Source organism: Myotis lucifugus, unplaced genomic scaffold (genome assembly GCF_000147115.1).
Source record: "Myotis lucifugus unplaced genomic scaffold, Myoluc2.0 scaffold_19, whole genome shotgun sequence".
In the NCBI taxonomy this organism is placed as follows: domain Eukaryota; kingdom Metazoa; phylum Chordata; class Mammalia; order Chiroptera; family Vespertilionidae; genus Myotis; species Myotis lucifugus.
Window position 1 is genome coordinate 300,269 of NW_005871067.1, and position 16,524 is coordinate 316,792.

Consider the following 16,524-nt stretch of genomic DNA (forward strand, 5'->3'; position numbering starts at 1 on the left):
TGTGGCAGGCCACTAGGTGGCAGTGTGGCACTGCTGGAAGAGGCTTCACCATGCGCTCAGCTCAGGCCAGTGCTTATCCGACACTCGCATCCCCTGCCACCACGGTCCTGTCCCAGTTCTGGGCTCTCTGAGACACTGACGCACACTGATCCTGAAGGCCAGGGACTGGGCTCACTGGAGACCTCTGAGAAGTTGCCCTGGGGGGTGCAATGGACTCCTGCCTGCCCTGGGGACATGTTGGGGACACTTCCACACCGTGGGGTTTGTGTTCCACTTTACCATCTGGCCAACCACCAGGTGATGTGCCTGGTTGTCAGTATTTTATTCCCCATGACAAGCCGCCAGCGCCAGGCCCAACAGCAGCTCCCTGCCCTTCTCTCTGCTCTCCTGGGTGTCCCCTCCAGCACTGTCATCAGCTGAGATGACACATAGGTTAGGCCTTGTCTTTCTGGCAACAGATTTGCCCATGTGATCACTGGATCACTGTGTGCCAGTGTCTGAGAGCTAAGGTCAATTTGACTGAATTTGCCTCCCTTGCAAGAAAATGATCCTTTCTCAAGGGGGAACGGGGACAGATAGATCAAGTATTAGAACAGCTACAATCCTCCCCACCCTCTCCCTGCCCTGCATGCACCCATCCTCCCTAAGCAGTGAGGGGTTTATCTGCACCCCATACCCAAGTCCTTCAGCAAATGAAACCTCTGGGGCCCAAACCCAAGCCAAGTCTGGGGCCCAAACCCAAGCCAAGTCTGGAGAGTGGGCAGCGGGGAGACAGCGACAGAGGATCATAAATGAGGGGTTCCTGGCTCTGGGTTTCCCAGCTTATTGTTGGAATAAGGATTTCCACCCAATGGCTGAAGGAGGCGATAGAACACCAGCCTGTGGGGAGGCAGGAAGATACTACAGAAGCAAAGCGCGGGATCTGGACTTCTCGGTGGGGCACTGCCACTCCTGGGGACCTGGCCAACGCTGCTGGAATTCTTGAGACGGACACCGTGCACACTGAAGCTACAGAATTTATTAGAATTTGCAGAAGCATGAGATAATGTACCACAAAACAGTTTGATTTTACAACATCAAGTACAGTAAGAAGTTGTCGATGCACAGTGTTGTCAGCGAAAATGGGATGCAGTTTCACATTTTAAAAAAGTGATGGGCAACATCTATGCTTGTTCTTAAAGTGAAAACAGGAGGGACCAGCAGAGACCAACCTGATTTGCAGTTAGCGTTAAAATCTAACTCTAGTATCATAATTGTAAGAAAACTATTAGAAAAATAGAGCATCAAACAAAAAATACTTTACAATTTACATAATAAAAAACAAAACTCATTTAATAATGGCTCCATGTTCAATAGAAGAAAACGTTCACTGGAGAAACCACAGCTCTTCGGGTTTGGTGATAAGCCAGCCCCCATGGGGATCATCACCCTTGGTGCTCCTTGCACCCAGTGATGCTGAAAGGCACAACTTAAACAGGAAACTTATTTTAAATATATATTATAGCTTCTCAAATAGGAGAATGAGTTCTCAAATTAAAAAGTTTATCATCAAGAAACACAAGATCATACCTTGTTACTAAATTAGCAAAGTCTAAGTGCATCTTCCTAGCCCTGCTTCCTGAGCCTGCGGACATCTCACACCCTGAGAAAATCGCCTGGACTTCACGGCCAAGGTCGTCCATCTCAAGCTCCACATCTGGAGAACGATCCAGGACGGCTCCTTGGTAACTGCGCCTGAGACTCTTGGTCAGTCCATGTCCCCTTGAAAGAGAGCGCTACTTCAGCAAGCAATGGGCACAAAACTCTGGATTATAGTGACGGAGATGAACGTCAGTTGACATTTTCTGGCCTAATTTTCAGGCATCACAATGACGATGAGGAAATACAGAGTTCAGCTTCTTACACCACTGGATGGTAATAAAGCATTTCATTACCAAAAAAAGTCCAGGAGAGTCTGACAAAATCTACATCTCCTCTCCCCAAAGAACCTTAAGTATAATACTCTCCTTATGATGGCAAACAGATATAGTTTAGATTATACATAACGTATCTAGTTCCATTGAAAGGGAACTAACCAGTTCCATAAATACGCATCACACACCTTCGCCCAGCAGAATGGATGTGCCCACAAACACTCCCTCTCCATGCATCCTGGAACACGCTGGTCATGGGGCCTGTCTTCATGGTGATGGCGTGTATTAGATGTGTAACAGTGGGGCCTGGTACAAAGCTAGGCAGAGGTCCCCAAAATGCCAGTGAGCTTACCTAATGGGCAGGGCCTCCGTGAGGTGTGTCCACACTCACCCAAGGAACCCAGCCTCCCACCCTGACCTCATAGGTCTGTCTCCAATGTTAGGTTAGAGGCCATCCTATTGGGATTGCAAAACCTAGTCAATTCAGACAGCCTTAGTGGTGGGAGTGGAGGGAACACCTGACAGAATCCGCCTTCCCACCCCCACGCATGCAGCAGAACCACTGCAGCGGTCAAGGATCAGGCAGGGCCAGGTGCCTCGTCCAAGTGTGAACGTAGGCCTTGCCACAGGGGCAGAGGGCAGTGTGTCAGGGCCTTGGGAGCTGGGGCGGGAACACACAGCAGGAGGCAGACCTGTGGTGTCCAAAACACACATCAGCACATGGGAGCAGGTGGCTGATTGCCTGATAACACAATGGAATAAAACCAAAGGTGGGCAAGATGTGAGGGGTTCTGGCAACAGTCCTTCCAAAACAGCCTGGAAAAGATGGCTCTATCACTACTCCTTCTTGGTTTGGAAAAAGAAATCCAGCTCAGAGTTGGGGCGAGGGAGTGTGAGTTGATGGGGCAGGGTGGGGCATGTGCAGAAGCCAAGGGTCCCTCTTCTGGAAGGTCCCAGAGGCCGGCTGTTTCCTTGGAAACCCCTTCCCTCTCCCTCTTCAGCAGAGGCCCTGGGGCTCCAATTTGCTCCTTTGTGAGTTTTCAGGCCCTGGAAACATGCGATGGGAATTCAGAGGCAGGAAGGGGCACTTACTCAGCACAAAGGGTCTTTCCCTCCTCAGCATCTGGGGCTGGGGCACAGATGAGTAGACACAACATCCCCAGAGGGTCTCCAGATGTGTGAAATTTGTGTAGGGAAATACTGGCCGAGCTGCAAAACTGACAATCCTATTCTTGTTTGGTGGGAGGAGCAGTTTCGGTGGATTTTCTTTTTGCCTGAGTGTGTGTGTATGTGTGTGTTTCAGGGGCAGGATGAGGTGTTTTGAGTCTATTCACATTGAGAGGTTAGCCCCAATACCATCCCTATGTCATGGCCCTCAGACACGAAGAGAACCAACTACTCTCAGCAAGAGTGCAGGGACCACGTGCACTATGTCTGAGTCACCCTCGGGGGCCCTGCCCCACACTGGGGCTCTGCCTGGAGGGAGGGTGAGGGATTCTCCTTAGCCTGAGCCCCGTGCCATCTGAGAGCAGGTCTGGCTCTGGGCTGCGGAAGGAGGGGCCGCGCCTGGCCTGTCGGCAGGTTCTCATCCGTGAGAAGTGCAGGAGAATCGCACCAGTTTGCAGAAGGATGGGTGCTGCTAGTGAAAAGGTCAACTGTAATCACAGTCTGTTGGGCACTTTCCGTGGACCCCATCTGCTCTGTTCACTGCTCTCTGCTCTCTGCTCACCCAGAAAATTCATGGATATTTCAACCAGAAAGAGAAATTAAAAAAAAAAAATTCTCTTTTAGACACACCTCCCTCCAGTTCTTTATGTGGGAAAATATCAGCCACATGGCGCAGACAGCTAACAGGCCTAAGAAAACAGCAGACAACCAAGCCCAAACAAAATAAGTTAATATTTATCAAAATAGTTTACAGCACCAATCTACATAAATTTAAATACCTTTCTTTGGAAATCCACCTGGGGCCTGACCAAGGGCCCTGCCCCGGCAGGCTGACTGCCCAGCCGTCCTCCAGCGGCCGGCCTAGCCGTCTGGCTATTTGACAAACTCAAACTTTTCTCCAAGAGTCTTCTGGGCAGGACAAAAGACAAGTGCTGTCAACTTACCAGCTTCTACCAGATTTGTGCCAAAGGCCAGGGGGGAAGAAATGGGAAAATAAGCTTTGAAAGCAGCATTTACATGTTCCGTGTTGTGTGAAATGTCTGTCTCCCTCTACCTCCGTCAACAAGGGCCTCCTGTCTCCCGGACTACACTCTGACGAGGACGATGGGACTGGTGTTTGTTTTCTCCAGCTGCGGCCTGTGAGTGCCGCAGAGAGCAGCTCATTGTGGAGACGTATGGAGCAGGGGGTTGGGCCGGGTTACAAACCTCTAAACAAACCCAGGGCATTTGGACAGAGGGACAGCAATATACCCCAACTGTCGAGTGTGCGGGCCCCACACTCTGAACAATACACTGATGGCACAGGCTAATCATTTGGCCATTTTCCAAGTTAATGTTAAGCACCAGCTTGTTTGGTGGAGTGATTCACAGAAACTAACAGGAGGACTCACTTTGATTACACTTGAGAGAAGGGCCAACGAGATCGTGGCAGGGGCCACAAGTGTGGGGAGGAACGGTCATCATCACCTCAGAACGAGCGGACACCTGTCCTGGGAACCTTACAAGACCCCAAACACTGACCCGCAAGCATCAGAGGACAGGGTTCAGTGAACGGCAGAGACCCACGGAAAAGGGTGTTTTGAGCGCTGCTAATTTGAGGCCGATCCTCCATAAACAGTGTCACGTTCCAGTTGCTCAGGACACAGCAGCAATGAGATGCCAGAGCAGCAAGAACAGGCTGGGCCCGGCGGGAATGTGGCTGAAGGAGGTCCCCCGTGCATACGCGTTCTGGAGTGCAGCCGGCCCCCAGCCCTGCCTCCTACCCACTCTGTCTTCCTGCTCTGTCAAGGTGGCAGAGTGGAGAAGGGGTCACACTAAGACCCCTTCTGGAAACAACTCAGAGGGCAGGGACAGGAAAAGAAAACCAGTCCTTGTTTTTTCTTTTGGAGCAAGCTGTCCTTTGGCTCAGGGCGGGCCTGTGGAGGCATACTGTTTTGTGGTACTCATCTTGTACTGATGGCCGGCTGTTCCAGGCTGAGCGGGGAGATGGCTACTGTGAGTCGGGAGTAGCCGCATTTTCAATACCAGAACGGTGCCTGGGGACAGAGCCCTGGATGCCCAGTAACGAGAAGGAGATCTCCATCCTGCCTGGGGCCACAGCAGCACGGCAGGAGGAGCTGCTTTCTTCGTTCAGAGGGAAGTTAGGAGATGCAGTGGCCAGCCACAGCCAAGTGGCCCTGGAAGGGAGCTGTCAAAAGTAACCGGCCTGGTGAGCCTGCCCTAGAGCAAGATGGGCAGGCCCTTCGAGATGTGGGCTGAGGCTGCAGTCCAGGCAGTGCACCTTCTGCTGCTCAGGAGCCTTGTGGTTGTGGGTGGGTCCTGTTGCATTGGCGGAGACAACAAGGTGCTTCTGGGTGCTCTGTGGGCATCCCTCAAGGCTGCTGTCACCTCCCGTGGATGAGGCTGTGCGTCATTTGCAGTTGTCCAAATTGCCATCAGCAGTCTTTGCTTGTTTAGCGACCAGGGATGCCTCCTCGCTGTGCCACAGCCCATAGCCAAAGTAGATGGCAAAGCCTGCAGGCCAAGAGCAGAGAGCAGTGAACAGAGCAGATGGGGTCCAAGGAAGCAGACAGCGCAGCCTGGGGCCTAGCAAAGCCTCGCCACGCTGCCTGCTCTGAGCTGAGCCACCACTCTCTACACTTTATACTTAAAGAAACAACACGACTCCAAACAGGTCCAGCAAAGGTGACCCTCTGGAGAGCATCATACCAGGGAAGCTCCTGAGCAGGGGGAACTGCTCAGTTGGGGGCCCCTGGAAGGGACATCAATCCCTCAGGTTCATCCACTGACCACCTAATTGGGGGGCTTGTGGCCACCGGAAGGGTCAAGACGGACACTGCAGAAGCCGTGCTTCTCCCTGCCAGAGTGGGTCTCCGTGCAGTCCGCACGGTCCTGGCTGCTCCTTTTCTCTGTGTAAGTGACGCCCACTGCAGGGGCATTCGGGTCACCTGGGAATGAGTGTACCATACGAATCAGTCTGGTCCAGCGATCTGTGATTCTAACTACTGTCCAGAGACTGTGAGCCAGGTGGCCCTGGGGCCACCCTTTTGCTGGTGACATAAGGAGAGTGGTCCTTAAAGGAAGGACTCAATTCAGCTACCAAAAGTACAGGAAGTAGGTCATGCCCAGAAGCCAGGCGCTTACATAGGGATGCTCAGAAGCAGTCCCTGCACCTCTGGCAGGAAGTAAGCACCTGGCTCTGCAGTCTCAAGGAATGGTCACAGTGGGCTGAGCGCAGACTGAGCCAGCTCTCACAGAATGACTCCACAGGAGATGCCTGTCCAGCTAAACACAGGCTAGACTCTGAGGGGAGTGAGGGGTCTGCAGAGAATGGGGTAGCAAAGTACCACCCTGGAGATGGCACAGCAGCAGCCGTCTACCCGAAGGTGTGGCCCCAGACTGAGAGGTTTAGCAGAACCTGGTCCTGAGATTTCTGCTCTTGTCAGGGACACGGAGGGACATAGGTCAAGGCCAGTCGCCCCTCATCAGCACTCAGACTGGACACTGAGGAAGAAACCTGATCCATCTCCTGCTATCCCGAGGCAGAGGCCCAGAGAGAGGCCAGGCCACGGTCAGTCCCAGACAGGACCAGCACCCACAAGGTGACACCCAAGCCCCTGCAGGCCCTGCCAGTGCCCACCGCCCACGAAAAGAGGTGAGGTCCCGACTTTCCCACGGGGTGGAAACGACTGGTGCTTTATTGACAGCAGGCTCATGCTCACAGCCTTGCTCTTGTTAACCTCAAGCTCTTGCCCAATAACATAACTACTTCAGGCAAGAGGCTATTAAAATGAAAAGTATCTGAAAAAGAGGGAAGGACCCACAACCTACCGGGAGCTCCTTGTTATCTGAGAGAAAACTGTTGACTACCTGTGTTTCTACTGTGTTTTGAAATCTGAACTGAGGAGGTTCAAAGACATTAGCCATCTGCCAAGTAAGTAGCAGGGACATGAGTGATCAGCAGGGGTGGGAGGTCTCAGGAGACACTGGAGTAAGGGACATACCTATCAACATCCACACCGCAAACCGGACCCAGGTGCCTTGGTCCAGCTGCATCATGAGATAGACATTCACGAAGATGCTCAGGACGGGAAGGACTGGCAGGAAGGGCACCTGCGAAGACACAAGGTGGCAGCGTCAGCCCTGACAGCAGAGTTGGAGCTGGCACCTGTTTGCATCATTTAACAAAACGACCTAGAAAACATCCTGCACCTGACACTTATATGGACCTCTGAGATTCATATGGGCTACCATCTTTACATTGGGAAGAGGAAGTGAGTGCCAATCCTACCCTTGCACCCCCAACTCCTCCAACGTAAATACACCCCCATGCAGGCAAACCCTAACAGGCGGGAGCTTGGGTCTAAGCAACTAGTTGCCGAAGAAAGCTCTATTCTTATTTTCCACTCCTGCTATGTTCCCATTAAAGCAGGGGCTAGAAGAAGGATTCCACTTTACCTCTTAGGTTGAACTATTCTATTATTTGTAAAATCTAAAAGTGTACCTCCAAGGCTTGGTGATGATACACAATCCACCTGGATGGCATTTGTGAGATGCCCCGGTGGGTGAGGTGGAGCTACACCATTGAGAGCTAGGGTCAGGTCCCCACCAGGCACTGTCTGTGCCCATGGCCCATGTTCCCCTGAGGCTGGCCAGGAAGCACCTCCCGCCAAACATCCACACCTGGGAGAGCCCATGCGGGGTCTGTCCCATCGGGCCGCTCCCTGCAGAAGCACAGACAGAGCTGCTCACCTTAAACGAGAGCTTGGTCTTGCTCTCAGGCTGCCTCCAGATGATGACCGTGACTACTGAGCAGAGGACGGCAGAGACAATGAGCATGAAGATGGCCCACAACTCCACGTTTGTCAGAGCCTTCTTTCCAAGCACAGTCACGATGCAGAAGATGATGATAAGAATTGCTGAAGACAGACAGAGAGAGAGAAAGAGAGATGCATCTCAGCCATTTCTCAAGTTCCCATGATATCCTCAGCTCCCCAAAACCTATGGAGAGGGAGGCTCTATTTCTGTAGGCATCACCTGCAATGAGGACAGAATAACCGGTAGCACAGTCCATCCAGCAGCAGGACTTCTGACACCCACCCCCATACCCAGCAACAAGAAACCATGCAATGCCAACAAGCAGGACCCCAGACACATTCCAAGGAAGGGCAGGCTCTTACCTATGAGGCTGGTTGAAATGTTCACGATTAGCCCAGAGAATCTGGAGGGCTCCATGTTTGGGGGTGAAAGTAATGTTTTCAAAGAAAACTTTTCTGCTTCTGGTAAAAAGCCTGTCTGGGAATCGCTGGTGCTCACCAGTTCATTCTGGTCTACTTGATCCAGGTCATCGGTAGTTCTGGCCATCTGGTATACCATGTTAGGTTGCTCTGGCTGATACCTGCAGACAAATGTGACCAACATGTTTTCATTAAGCAAAAGAACAAGTAATGATTCAGGTTCTTAGTAAGCCTTCAAAGGTAAGTTTCCCAGGACACAAGGCATCAAACGGGAAGAAGATGGTCAGAATGATGTCTTCTCTGGCAAAGTGGAAACAGAGGAGACCTGGGTCTCGCCTTCTGGCAACAGCCTTCTTTGGTGTCTCTGTTTTGAGACAACTTGACCTCCACCATAAACCAGCCCAGAGAAATGTCTTGAGATGGTTTCTCTGGCCCTGAGAGTAGCACTAGCTCTTGGAAACTTAAGATACTAGGCCACTTCCAACAAAACCAGGCTGCAGGGAACTAAATGCACAGACAGAAATAGAAAGCAACATCAGGATCCTATTTGGTGCAGAGAGCTGGAGAAATGTGTCTGCAGGCTGATGGCTTTGAGATATTGTTTGTGAGACTTAATTGGATCAATTTATTTTAAAACTCCAATGCCTTGGCCTTAATAAATCTATAGAGTTCAGTGGCATGATTTCCAAGATACAAGCTACTTGCAAATGGAGCAGTCATTTTAAATGAGGCCCCTTATCCTCCTACCCAAAATGAATGAAACTCAAATCTTTTCCACCAGTCTTGGAAAACAGAGTGCCTTATGAATTACTTTGCATACAGTCTAAGAGTAAGCATAGAGATATTAACCATATTTTCACTGATTCACTAAATGTAACACCATGAGGTCAATTAAGAAGGTGGTGGGACCTTGGAGAAGATTGCAGCATTGAGCCCTTGGGAAGCAATAAGTGGTAGTAAACTAGTTTTAGCTGATCCTATACAATCACCACCAAGGCTCAACCCAGGTTTTACATACATTAGATGCTGACACATGAGAAACGGGGTAATGGCCTTGTGAGTACAAATGCCTGGAAAGAAACACGGAGGCTCCTGCCAGGCGACCAACACCAAGAGTCTCCATGAGTACATGTTCTCATGATGAATGCTACCTTGGGCCATTTCTGGGACTTGGGAAGCAGAGCCCTGTCCTTCCAGAACAAAGAAAAATTGGCACCAGGAGGTATGCTTTGCTGGGGTGCTCTGGAGTAGCCGAGACACCAAGCTTAAGCCCGGGCTGCTTTATTATCACTAGAACCTGGAAAGTCTTCCTGAACATCAACCTCAGCCATCCCACACCATATAATGGAACTCCTTTCTCCAGCAGTGTGCAATGAAGCACCGCAGTAAGCTGAGTTTTGAAGGTCATCACAGTGACCTAAGTTTCATTGGATTCTCCCAACTCTCATCAGGGCCAGTCCCCAGTCTACTCTGTCCCAAGAAGCTGGACCACATTGAAATCATCACCAAAACCTTCAAAAAAGCTGATCCCAAGATCCAGGCTCAGCAGCTTGGCTGAGAACCTGTCTCTATTCTCCCAACATCCAGCCAGAAAAATGAGGGCACATGATAGAAGGAGGTGGGGCCACCCCTGAATCTTTTCATGGATGTTCTCTATAAGTAGGCTCTCAACCACCATATCCCCACCCTCTCCTGGGAAGTTCCCAAAGGAGTTATCAATAACCTAAAATTTGCACTGTATAAAGCAATAATTTGAACTGCTAAGAGGCTAGGAGGGTTCATGTGCATTTCTGTCAGGGGACCCAGAAAAGCCATACATACCGTAAGACCAACACACAGGCAGCCACCAAAGAGTAAGCCAGGAGAGTGCCGATGGACATGAGATCCACCAAGTCCTTCAGGTCAAAGAGGAAGGCCATCACAGCTGGGGAGGAGACAGACATCAGGATCCATGGATGGCCCTCTACACATACTGACATCCAGAACCACCACCCACCTGTAATCCAGAGCACACAGAGGTGCTTCTTTTTCTTGCCCCCCAACCCCAGGCCCTTCCATGGAAAGATGCTTACAGGAAGAAAAGCTCAGGATTAAATCATGTACACAGTCCTCAACAGATGGTAACTTTGCAAGCTACCCCTACACTACAGATGGAGAAACTGAAATTCAGACAAGGTTGGGAGAGTTACCTAAGGTCACATAGCTAGATGGAAAAGTCAGAATTTAAACTAGGTTCTTGTGATTCCAAGTCCAGTGTTTCTTCTTCTATATTATGCTGACTCATAGACAAATCTTGTACATCTATCCACCTACCCATTCATCATCCACCCACCCACCCATCTATCATCCATCCATCCATCAGCCATGCATCTATTCATCCATCATCCTCCCAGCACTCGTTGAACATGCTATACACCATTGAAGAGGTAAGAACAGTCTCTGGTAGATCATCCAAGACATATGCATCTGTCAGCAACAATGATGAGGAGGTGGATGAGGCTCCTGACCCAGACAGTTGAGCATGGAAAGCAGTGTTATTCCCAAACAATTTCAAGCCCTTCACCATGACCACACTTAAAAAAAAAACAACACATGCATGCTTATTTGAAAATTCTTTGTACTTTTTGTGAGAATGTGTATGTGTATTTACATGCGTATAGAGGTTGTTTCCCATTTAAACAATAACTTGGCTAGGTCTACTTTGGGGTATTTTCAAATCATGCACAATCGAGACAAGTTAAAGCAGAACACAAAACCATTGCTTTTCCACAAACACTTCTCAAGCTCCTATAAATCACTGGAGCTAAAACAAATTTAAATTGTGAACAAATAATAAGATTTAGGAGCAAAGAGGACTTCCAGGTAAATAGAACGGTGACCTACTATGCACACCACAAGCACCTGCATTCCCACTCAGAGAAACCGAGACAAGCGTCTTCAATGTGAAGTGATTTTAGAAAACCTAATACTTATTTAGACTCCCACCAAAAAAAGAAGTTTAGTGAATGTACTTTGTAGTCACTTTAATGATGATAGTTTTATTTCCTTTAATCAGCACAGGAAGGAAATTAAGGCCAGTCTTTAATATAATCAAATTACATGTAAATACTGAAAAAATTTTCATGGTTTCCAATGCCTTAATCCCTTAAATATAGTGGTTGTATTCTGACATGTGTCCCTTAACCTGACCACCGCGATCACTCTAAAAAATGCATTACAGCCCTAGCCAATGTGTCTCAATGGTTGGAGCATCACACTGAAGGGGCAAGGGCACGTATCTGGGTTGCATGTTTAATCCCCATCCCCAGTCGGGGCAAGTGCGGGAGACAACAATCAATGTGTCTCTCTCACATCGATGTGTCTCTGTCACATCAATGTGTGTGTCTCTCTCTCTCTTTCTCTCTCTCTCTCTCCCTTCTCCCCCCAACCTCCTCCCCTCCCTTTTACTCTCTCTTAAAATCAATGGAAAAAATATCCTTGGGTGAGGATTAACAAAAAACAAAACAAATAAAAAAGAAATGTAGAATTACAGGACAAATTTAGTAAATAATAAAAAGCTAGCTTTCTTCCATTATGTAATGTTAATCCACAAAATGAAGCACACTTTGTGATTCAGGGCCAGTCCCCAGTCTGGCACACTTTGCATAAATCCTACTAATAACAACTCGTTCATTTAAGATGATAAGATGTCCTATCAATGGCCATTTGACAAGTCCCTATGGCACAAACTGGCTGGTGTCACGTGACTTAATTTACCAAAAGACCCGCTGCTCTTCTCGCACCCTGGAAGGAGCCAGCCTCTTTGGCATAAAAACAAACCAGGAACCAAGAGCCAGATCTACACTATGGGTCTGCATTCGGCCTTCACCTCTCTGTGCCTCCACGTCCACCTCTGTACAATGGGATCACCCTGCCTTTCCTGCTACGAAATGCAGTCCAGTCATTAAAGGAGGAAATGTATACAACAAACAGCATGCAGTGCAAATCAATTTCAGCCCCGCCCTCCCCCACCCCCACCCTCCGGCCCCCCGCCATTCCTTAATCTGGGGCCTCTAGATCATCACATAGGCTCAAAGTGCCGGGGATTGAACCTGCAACCCAGCTAATGGGCCCTGACCAAGAATTGAACCCGCAACCCCTTGGTGCATGGGACATAGCTCCAACCAACTGAGCCACACCGGGCAGGGCAAAGTGGTACATTTTATACAACACCAATCATAAGGGATCCTCGTTTCCCAGGGAATTCACAGGCTAAGATACAAGGACACTAAATTTCTAGTAATAACACAAACTCTCACTTGGCTTATAAATGCAAGATGTCATCTTACCAAAATCTACTCAGGGACACTCAGAAAAGGAGAAGACTAATGGCTTTGAGGGACCATGTGTATCCTAAGCTCGGGCCAATAATAACAGAAGAATTCAAACTTATTGGGAATTCCATCACATCCTCTGGAGCACTGGCCTCTGCCTTGTGTTGGAAGGGCAGTTACCTTGCAATAAACCAGGTCTAAGGCTAGAAAACAAAAGTTAAAATTTCTCACAGACCACAGTACAATTCAGGATGTTTCCCTAGGGAACAATAATGACTTAACTGTTGAAATATTAGTGTGTGAAATTAGTTCCAGGTCTTACCAGCGATGGCACCTGAGGTTAACGTGGCGATTACTGGTGTTTTGGTCCTATTGTTGATTTTGGCCAAAAATTTAAATAGCAGTCCGTCTTCAGCCATGGCATAGATAACTCGAGGCATGGGAAACATGGAACCCAAAAGGCTAGATGGAAGAAAAGGCATCAGTTAGAGGAGCTTCCCAGGAACCAAGGCACCAGGATCTGACCAGGCCCAGTTGACCTGAGGAGTAGGAGCCCTGGACTCTCACCAGGACTGCCACCACCAAGCTATATAACCTCAGAATTCCATACACCAACCCTACAAAAAGCACTACTCTGAGTATGTATAAGTCTAAGAATAGGAAAAGCTTAACAAACCAGCACAAACTAGTCATTTTTCTGGAAGTGAAATTTTACATTTATTCCTAGTTATTTCCAGCTGACTCAAACAGAAAATAAAAGCATCCCAGCGTTCATGAGGACGTCTCTATGGTAAATCAACATTTACAAATAGTAAATGTTCATGTGGGCTAACAGGACATACCAGGGCAACATGCCTCTCATTAAAAGGCACTCTCCCTTTTTCAAGGTTACCTCCATGTTATGGCCAAACTGAGGCCAAAATGCAGTGTTCAAAGAGCTGGCCTGGTCCAGTGGCCAAAGTTGGGGACACAAAGTCTTTTGCTAAGCAGATGATGTAAAAAAGTGGGCCTCGGGTTCTTCAAGGAGATCAGTAACACGAATGACTCTTGGGTGATTAATAGCAACCAGGAAAAGCCAGAGAATCAGGGTTGAGGCACTGGCTCCATTTCCAGGGAAAAAAGTAACTTTAATAGCAGACCTGCGTGTCCAGCTTTACCTGGCCCACCACACCTGACATCAACCCAAGAATCTGAGAAGCCTCACCTAGTAGACAAAGCACAGAGGGAGCCAATGGCCACCGCATACTTGGCGCTGTCCCAGCCCACGTGCTTGAAGGCCTCAGGCAGGGGGCTATCCTTGTCCAGGCAGAAGTATGGCATCATGAGTGTGAGGGCAGCCGACACCCCAAAATAGGCGATGAAGCAGATCAGGAGGGAGGCGACGATGCCCACGGGGATGGCCTTCTGGGGGTTCTTGACTTCTTCACCTAGAAACAGCCAGGAGGGACAACCACAAACCATGAGGGCCCAGGCCTGTCAGTGTCCAGGGAGTCTGTGCCACCACAAATGCCTTCCTGGGCTCTGGAAACACAGGGTGGCCCTCTGCAACACAGACCAGATGACCCCTAGGCCCTGGATGGTGTTCTCGGCCTTTATATCATGGTTCCGCCAAGGAAAAGACTTGTTTCCTTTGGCAGGGAGATTTGGGAGGTCCAATGGAGCCTAGACTATTCAATTCGCCAGGATGACAATATTTTTAATGGCCTCGCTTCTCCCGGATGATGCACAGATATGAAGTCAGGCTGCGGCCCTGTCTGTCATTATCCCATTCTAGTAGAAGGGTTAGTCACGTTCAGGATGCAGTTTCCTGCCAGGAACTGTGACCTGGGACTTGGGGAAGTGATAAGGGTAGGAAAGATCAGCAGGAAGCTGCAATCTACACATTACTCAGGTGTGGAAGCTTGGTGACTGGCACAAGCCCACAGGAAGGAAAATAGTGACCCGTGGGTACAATGAGGCGGGCCTGTCTGGAGAGCTAGAGGGCGGGGCATGGGCTCCCGACAGCGCTCGGGCATACCTGTGGTGGCGATGCAGTCAAAGCCCACGAAGGCATAGAAGCAGGTGGCTGCTCCTGACAGGACACCGGAGAACCCGAAGGGCATGAACCCACCGACACCGGGATTCCCTTCTTTCGTCTCACTAGGAAAACAACGAGTCACAGCAAAGATCACAACACTAGCTTCATGGTCCCAAAGACAAGCCATTGTAAACAGCCACCCCCTGACTTATGACCACTGCTCCAGACCCTCAGGCCATGACCCCTGGCAGCTGTCGCCAGCCACTGCGTCCGACTCTGTGGACAACAGGCCTCCGCAGGGTGTGGCCCAGACCACAATGGTGCACACTATGCCCTTTCCAGAAGCCTCTTCTAAATATAGACGTGGGGTGGGGATGGAACATAGGGACTGTGACAGGGTATCCTCAGGAAAGAGGAGAACCAACAAATGCAGCCTCTCCCCCAGAATCCTGGAGAAAGAAATGGAGCCAGGCAGTGCAGGGGCCCCAGATGTAGGAACGAACTGCAAGTCTCTGTATTTGCCAGTAACTCAGGTCTCAAAACAAGCATTTCCAAAGACACTGAGGTTTGAAAACTGCTCAGTTTCAGTCAACAAAACAATGTTTCCTAAGCACCCACGCACACACAGTAAGCAGCTGGGATGCTTCAGGTGGAGGCTGGTGCCTAGCACAGCTGGGCTCATGGGCGGGGATCAGTTGTTTGCTGAAGTAATGAATTCAAAGTCAAGCACATTTTGTGAACCCCAAAGTCCTTAAAGATCCAGAAAACAGTCCCAATGGATCAAAACCTGTGACTCTAAAGTAAACACTACGTCTAAGCTTCAACAGTTGGATCCCAGCCGTTGCCGGGACTCGCCTGGGCAGCACTCTCCCACATCAGTCTACCACAGGCCCTGCCTCTCACCAACTACTCGTAAGCCTCAGCCCCCTGAAGAGCAGCCCCGCTCCTTCTGTCTGAGAAGTGCAGCTCCAGCCCTCCCCTGTGGCCACATTTTCCACTTGGCTGCAGGCTTCTTGTCACTTACCACAGAGCCCCCAGGGCGAGGACGGTCACACCTCCCCACCGCCCCTCCTCCCAGACCACTTCGCCTCCCAACATGAGAACAGGAATGAAAGAATATTCCAACTCTATAAGCACTGATGCACTGAGGTTGAGTTAGCAACTCATTTCGGCAAAGTTGCTTTCAGTTTGATTTATCAATGAGCTAATGAAATAAACAAATAATTTGGACCCAATTACTTTCCAATGAGGATTAACCTTTTACTGATTCCTCTGGGATAATTACATTTCTCAGTTCCAGAAGCTGCCATGGAGCCACTGGATGTGAAGCATGAAGACCCTAATTGTGGGACTTACAGTGGTTCAGTAGCAACCTGGGGGAAACCCCAAGAAATGCACAAGTGTTAGATGTGGAAAAAATTGTTACCAGACTGAAACGGAAGCTTGTCATTTACTGAAATAAACCACCAACCCCGGCACAAAAAAGACAGCCCAGGACAGGTAAGTCAGCAAAGGGTGGTCCACAGTCCACACCGCAGCCGCTCCCATGGGCTCTGTGAATCACAAAGAACGTGGACACCCTGGTGAGCGGACTTCTACAATCGCAGCACGGTGTGGTGGGAACTGCCTCCTAACCCACACATGATGAAGCCCCTCCATGCGATATGGTTTTTTTGGGTAATGCCTTAGAACTTCAGAGAGACAAACTATTTCATGAAAGACTGTGTGGCCACTGTCATTAAAACAAATCTACAGCTGGTTAAAAAAAGAAAAAGGAAGAATAAACAAGCAAGTCATGTCCCTGTCCCACTGCACTCTACCTCTTAAAGTGGCCGACTCGCTGCCCTCCATGGCGTGTCCCAGGGCTGGAGGCAGAT

The 16,524-nt window shown here is 49.4% G+C and overlaps 1 protein-coding gene across 4 annotated transcripts in view; it reads right to left on the minus strand.

The window, feature by feature from the left end:
• Positions 1-998: 998 nt before the first annotated feature.
• SLC7A1 (solute carrier family 7 member 1) overlaps positions 999-16,524 on the minus strand; it is a 38,436-nt gene continuing 22,910 nt past the window's right edge. For 2 of the 4 annotated variants that reach the window (XM_014452865.2, XM_023751119.1), the window contains 8 exons: positions 14,648-14,769; positions 13,835-14,057; positions 12,953-13,092; positions 10,139-10,241; positions 8,261-8,478; positions 7,833-7,999; positions 7,085-7,193; positions 999-5,594 (listed from right to left, as the gene is read on the minus strand). In XM_014452865.2, coding sequence (XP_014308351.1) covers positions 5,491-5,594; positions 7,085-7,193; positions 7,833-7,999; positions 8,261-8,478; positions 10,139-10,241; positions 12,953-13,092; positions 13,835-14,057; positions 14,648-14,769 — 1,186 coding nt within the window. In that variant the 3' untranslated portion in view covers positions 999-5,490. The remainder of the gene's footprint in view (positions 5,595-7,084; positions 7,194-7,832; positions 8,000-8,260; positions 8,479-10,138; positions 10,242-12,952; positions 13,093-13,834; positions 14,058-14,647; positions 14,770-16,524) is intronic. The other 2 variants (XR_002828412.1, XM_023751120.1) reach the window with 2 other exon arrangements.